The sequence below is a fragment of the Toxorhynchites rutilus genome, chromosome 2 (genome assembly GCF_029784135.1).
Source record: "Toxorhynchites rutilus septentrionalis strain SRP chromosome 2, ASM2978413v1, whole genome shotgun sequence".
NCBI lineage: Eukaryota > Metazoa > Arthropoda > Insecta > Diptera > Culicidae > Toxorhynchites > Toxorhynchites rutilus.
The window spans coordinates 213,652,627-213,659,012 of record NC_073745.1 but is presented as its reverse complement, the minus strand read 5'-3'; the positions used below and the strand labels follow the sequence as shown (position 1 = coordinate 213,659,012).

At 36.1% G+C, this 6,386-nt stretch overlaps 1 protein-coding gene and 2 pseudogenes across 2 annotated transcripts in view; all 3 read left to right on the top strand.

Moving 5' to 3' along the window:
* The first annotated feature begins 1,065 nt into the window (after positions 1 to 1,065).
* Positions 1,066 to 1,215, top strand: LOC129772112 (U4 spliceosomal RNA; annotated as a pseudogene).
* Positions 1,216 to 1,252: 37 nt separating this feature from the next.
* LOC129769291 (clumping factor A) overlaps positions 1,253 to 6,386 on the top strand; it is a 42,997-nt gene continuing 37,863 nt past the window's right edge. For both annotated transcript variants that reach the window (XR_008741857.1, XM_055771427.1), the window contains exon 1: positions 1,253 to 1,488. Coding sequence is in view for 1 of the 2 variants with exons in the window: in XM_055771427.1 (XP_055627402.1) it covers positions 1,399 to 1,488 (90 nt within the window). In the remaining variant the exon portion in view is untranslated. The remainder of the gene's footprint in view (positions 1,489 to 6,386) is intronic.
* LOC129772047 (U4 spliceosomal RNA) lies at positions 3,806 to 3,931 on the top strand (annotated as a pseudogene).

Here is a 6,386-nt window from a genome sequence, read left to right as displayed (position 1 = left end):
TGCTTTCTGCTCATCGAGTAAGATAAACCTGACCAAGAATAACGAACGGGTTAGCATGATTACATCTATCAGTGGAGTATTATGCCAACGATATGATCAAAGCGGTCGAGTCCATTAAAATTTTCTAGCTTTTAAATAATAAAGATTTTCCATCCATTATATCATTATTTGTTTATCTATCTTCTAACAATAAACAAAAAACTTAACGGAAAAAAATATTCATAACTAGAATAATTACTGATGAAGTGAGCGGGGTTCAAAATAAAGTTTTGCCATGGCGTACACGATTCCAGCCTTTCTGCTTATCTGAAATAAAAATCTCGAACTGATTCTGAATCAGTAAAGATGCCGCTATCGCATGAACCTGGGATAAGTCAAAAACATGTTGTTCTTTTTTTTCAAAATGGCGTGCATTTGAACAAAAAAAAGAAGAACAATACACTAGCTGATCATATGTCGCAATTTATATCATGTATTGAAAATTTACCTCGAACGCTATTCCGGTGGCCTTTTTCGCTATTGACATAGATTCGGATACAGTCAATTATATACATGTTGAAGCAGCACCATTATTCCACATCTCATAACTACATCAATATATCTTTGGCACCGCATGGAAACAACAGCAACTTTATTTCATAAAAACGTGACCTGTTTTCTGAATTTCATAATTTCACTATTTTTAAGAAATCAGGAAAAATGCTGTTTAAAACGTATTTCCTGATTTCTTAAAAATAGTGAAATTATAAAATTATGATTTTTATTGGCTCATTGCAATAGAGAAATGCAATCAGATTGTATTCATATGAATTCAACATAAATCGGTTTAATGGAAAGACGTTTCGTAAAAAAAAGCGGTTTAAGTTAATTTTATGGCCGTACTAGATAGGCACCGCATCACCAAAATGGCTATAATTCGTTGAATAATGATAGTTTTGAAAATTCCTTTTTAGGCTATATTCTTGAGTGCCTTAACTTCAGGAATATAAAGAAAAAGAACTGATTTTTCAAAAATTTCTACTGCCTTCAAATAATTGTACACTTCCTAATGAAACATAACATAATAGCTTTGCGCAGTATCGATATCGTAACCAATGAGGTACATCCGAGGTGCGATTATTACTAGTTGAAAACTGAAACATACCATATCCATTTGTGCGCACTGGCTGCGTCCGTCCAAAACGAACGATGCCAATCTTTTTTTTTTTTGCAAAAGCTGGTTGACGCGTCAGAAATAGCAACAGACAAACAGTCAAAAACTGAACAGTCGAACGCTGGCAGCAGTCTCGGAGCAAATTTTGAGAACAAGACAAAAAAGTGTGTGTACGCGTTTTCCTTCCGATCCGTTTGAAGTAAACCTGGAGAAGCGTACGTTCGTTTATCCATAAACTCGGCAAAATGAGCTCGTCGGTTATGTTATTTGCTTGTTCGAAGTGTTTTTCTCGCCATCCGTTCGAGGAATTATCTCCAGGCCAGCAGCTTTGCAAGGTAAGTCCAATGAAAGGATATAATGGCGATAGTAAACAGACGTCAAAATCTGCGTCATTGTGCACGAATCATGGCGCTATTGCGAATATAGCGAAACATTGCCAATGTAAAATCCTAGCGAAAAGACGGTAATAAAACACTGGAAAAGCAAAGACAGTGCAATAGTGTGATGATAAAAACCGAGTGTTCTCTCTAAAATGTGTGAAATTATGCACAACTTTGTTTTGAGATCGAAGATTTGGAATGACGTGTATGTGATAAATACCAAAAAGATTGTTTCTGAAAAAATGAAATACTATGAGAGATCGAAGGCAACACAAGCATCATAAATGTAATTCTGAATTTCGTACATTTCAGTGAACGTAGTTTACTAGATCAATTCATGTGAATTTTTTTGCGGCTTTGTGCATCTTTCGAGTCAGGGTTGCCGAACTGGGCAACATTGAATGCTTTCAATGTCATGCACAGGACCCTACTTAGGATAATAATCATTCTGCGTGACATACAGGCAAACCTTTTTTGTGCGATTTTTGGTGAAAAAATGGAACACATTTGACGAAGTTATCGTCCATTTTGTTTTTTTTTCGCAAATGTCAGTGCGAAAAGAGAATATTCCCACGTTATTTCATAATTTAACGCGTTGGATTCTTGATTAAAAAAATTCTTTCGAATGAGATTAGGGGTACTTTGGGCAATTCATTCGGCATATTGATAACATTCTGTAGAGTGAAAGACACATTTTTTCGTGTTTTGTTTAATTAAATATTAAAAATAACAATTTAATTATTTTATTTTTTAAATTAATGTGTACGTATAATGTATCGTAATATGCGACTTTCAACGATTGTATTGCACAGAGCGGTGTTTATACAGTTCGGATTCGATTATGGCCCTAATCACGAACGTCACTTCACGGTGAAAACGAAATTAAATGCATACAAATTGCATACAATTCATTCCGTTATCACCATGAAGTGACGTTCGTGATCAGTGCCTATATGTGATTCGTTTACATACAATTTTGGACTCGATTATATACAGTTTGAAAAAAAAAATAATACATACAATTGTCATCAAAATCAATTCTCAGTTAACATTTTTTTTTGTTCATCAAAAAATTGTTTTTGGCGATGAAGCACATTTTTGGCTGGTCGGATGATTTAACAAGCAAAACTGCTGTATTTGATCCAATTAGCAGAAACAAACATGACAAAAGCTGCCAATGCCTCGCGAAAAATGTGCTGTTTGTTGTGGTTTGTGGTCCGATGGAATCATTGGCTAATACTTCTTTAACACGTTCAGCCCCGCGTCGGTTCCTGGGGACTGACATTTTTAATTTTTTTCTTTATTATAGTGACTTTCAACACATTTTGGCTGGTTCGTCACTTTTACTTCTATTTTTGAAAGAATGTCGGGAGTGAGAATTGAACTCGTGATCTCTGCGTGAGAAGCATTGATGTTACCACTACGCCAGATTGCTTCCACGGGAACTGACAATGATTTTTCCGTCTTTTTTGCACCGATCTCATCGAATCGACAGTGGATTTTTCATTTGAAGAATGTCAGCACTGGGAACGACAGCAACAAAGCTAGAAAATGATTTTTACGAAAATCCACTATAAATCCGCAGATTGATGTGAGCTAGATGAAAAGTTCAGCGTCGATCCCCTGGCTCGGTCGGCGTTCAAAGTTTTTAAAATCATCTGATACATTCAAAAGCAAATATTCTACCCGGTAGAAGAGCAGCAACTGATTTGGGCCTCTCCGCTTTGTTAGGTCTTCTTGCTTCGAGAGCTACATCCGGGGCACAAATAACTCGTGACAGTGAACCAATTCAACGTGGTATTTTCGAATGTACAATGCGTAAAATTTTTGAATCATTCAATAGTTTAGGATATAATTTTATATATTCTAACAGAATAGAAAATGAAATACGCCATCAATTCAGCGTCGATGTCCGTCAGCTACCCATTCTTTCAACAAATATTTTTAAAAAAAACTAAAACAAAGCAGGTGCAAGCATAAAAAAGTTAATTCAGCACGAAAATTATACAAATTATAGTATTCGGCATCGTTCGCAGCTTGGCAACAAAAAAGTCCGAAGACGATTGTGTTGGTGGTAACTAACAATGAAAACAGCTTTCGCTGCTGGAAAATTTCTTCCTTCCATCCAGCTTGCAATGTGTTCTACTTTTACATTACTTTCAATTAGAAAATCATGCACGAATTCGTGAAAACTGAGTGTTCGATCTGAAAGACCCCAACCACCACTAAGCTCAAAAATACGTCTGAATTAACACAGACCATCCCCAAGTGAAGCTTTGCGCAGTGGCGATATCGTAACCAATGAGGTTTTACCGAGGTGCGATTATTGCTAGTTGAAAAAACATCCCCAAGTGCACCCAGGTTTTTTCACGCGGTTTTTTACGTGGATTTTCCATTCAACGCGGATTTTTTACGGATATCACTTTAGCTGGTTCGATTACACGAAAGCGGTGGGTTGCAGTTGGCAATTTGATGACAACAAAGTGAAATCTCGTTGGTTGTTGCTGTTGATATTCGTGAAACAGTGGCCTTTAAGTTCCTGCCCAATAGTTTGATTGGCTTCTTGATCAGTACGAAGAAGTATGCATTCTTACAATACAATGGGCCTGATCAAATTGCATACAATTCATTTCGTTTTCCCCATGAAGTGACACTCGTGAACAGACCCAATTTCTTGCTTGTATACGAATTATCTTCCGCTGTCATTCTGGTTGCACCTTTCGGAGCCATTTGATGAGCAAAAATTGGGTCAATCAAAACATGGCACATAGTGCATTTGAAATATGCTTGACATTTCATAATTATTCAATTGTTTATCTCAACAATAATAAAATGTTAATCATTCTGATATATGCGTAAAATATTTCCCATCAATTGATGCAAACATCTTTGCGATCTATTAAAAAATGCTCGAGCTATAAACGTTCAAAATCTTTAATTTTTTCCTTCTTGTTCAGTGCCTCGAGTTTCATTTCACTCTCCATATCTCAAACGTAGTCCTACGTCAAATCTTTGTTCTACAAAATTGCTTCAAATAACTGGGGGTACAACATTGTTGAACAATGTTTACCTCTGTCTATAAAGATAAAATAAATAGATTCTTGATTCTACCTAAAATATTGGTCACCCAATTTTTGACAACATAAAAATGAGCGCTGCATCTTATGTGACAAATTTGTCGAAGACAGTTTTTGTCTAGCGAATAACTGTCGAGTTCTAAATGCAAATCTCCTGCTAAATACGTTCCCTGGACTATAGTGCAGTGGCCAGGTAATGTGAAAGCCATGACCAAAACAAAAGAGCCTATACAATTACTATGGAGTTTGCGCTCGCGGATAATCGAGATTCTAATAAACGGTCGTAAAAGTTTTTCTCGTTGTTGTGTTAAAATAATTTAAATTTTCAAGTCATCTAAGGAATTGAATCTATTGATAAATATGCATGAATTTTACGTCGATGCTACGGACAAATTGTAGAAAACAACTTGGTCACATACGAGGGTCGTTTGAAAAGTCCGCGCAAAAATTAAAAGTATTTGATTGTTTGGGTAAACCTTTTTTTGTATTTTTCGAAATAGACTCCTTTTGAGTTCATCTATCCCATCCCTTTTGCTTGAATCCACTCTTTTTCCACACCTGTCATTTCTGTGGGAACAAGTTGTAGTCCGAGGAAGCCAAATCTGGAGAATAGAGGAGATCAGAAAAAAATTTTAGGAGGTTGTGTTCAAGGCACGACCACATTATTGATGTAGAACTACGCTGTAGTTTAATTGAATCGTTTGTTTGAGAAATCCCATAAATCCATTTAACGCATTTGCGAGAAAACGACAAAAAAATGTTTTTCTCAAAATTTTTACCAGGTCCTCCATTTTTTTGGTATGAGGTTTGTTTATTACACCAAAAACATATTATTTGAGACCACTACTTCATCAATATAAATGCTTAAGCTCAAAATATAACTCTTCAAAGTTGGTGGACTTAGGGGGTTTCTCAAACAAACGAGAAATCAATTGTATTTGGCGGTTTTGAAATGATTTAATTCAATTTTATATACTTTTAATGTCCATAATGTTCGTACCAAGTAGGAATGGGGCTGCTTGTAAGTTATGCTCTGCATTAAGAAGGGTGGAGAATGGGGAGGAGGGGAGGGTGTGTGCATGTGAATATTGTATATTCTCAAATGAAATAAATTTTAATGGCAGGCAAACTTTTGAATGGTTTCATTGGATTATTTGTAACTCGAATCTTGTTACCTGAATTGTATTATTGGCCAGGTTCATCCTGGGCTTCTATGTTGTATAATCTTTATCCGGAATATAGACTTTCAATTTCCTGATGTCCTCGATTTTCTCGGCGATTGTGTACTGGGATACTTTTACGAGAGACGATGAAATGTGTTGTATTACAAGGTCAATTACAGTTCTCAGCTTGGGGTTTCCGAGAGATGATTTGCTTCTCAAATCATTTGAGTAATGTCACAGCTGGAAAATCCTTTCCCTTAACTATTTTTGCATACGCTTCCATTAACTTTAGCCCTTTGTACTTTGTTGTCCGCCGAACACCACGCAGTCATGTCTGAGTCACAATCCAAATCAGAAGATATTCCGATCATGTTGAGTTATGCATGCTTCTTCAGGGCAGCGTTGCCCATGGTGATAATTAAACATGGACTTATGGGGTTTCTCAACTTTTCCTCAAATTTTGATAGTCGATGTAGATACCCTCAAGAACTCAAAACCTGCCAAAAAGTCAATTTTGATAAAAGTGGCGTTTATGGGGTTTCTCAAACAAACAATTAATTTCAAGTCGCTTGTTTATAACTGCGGATATTATTTTATAATGCTACGAAAATTT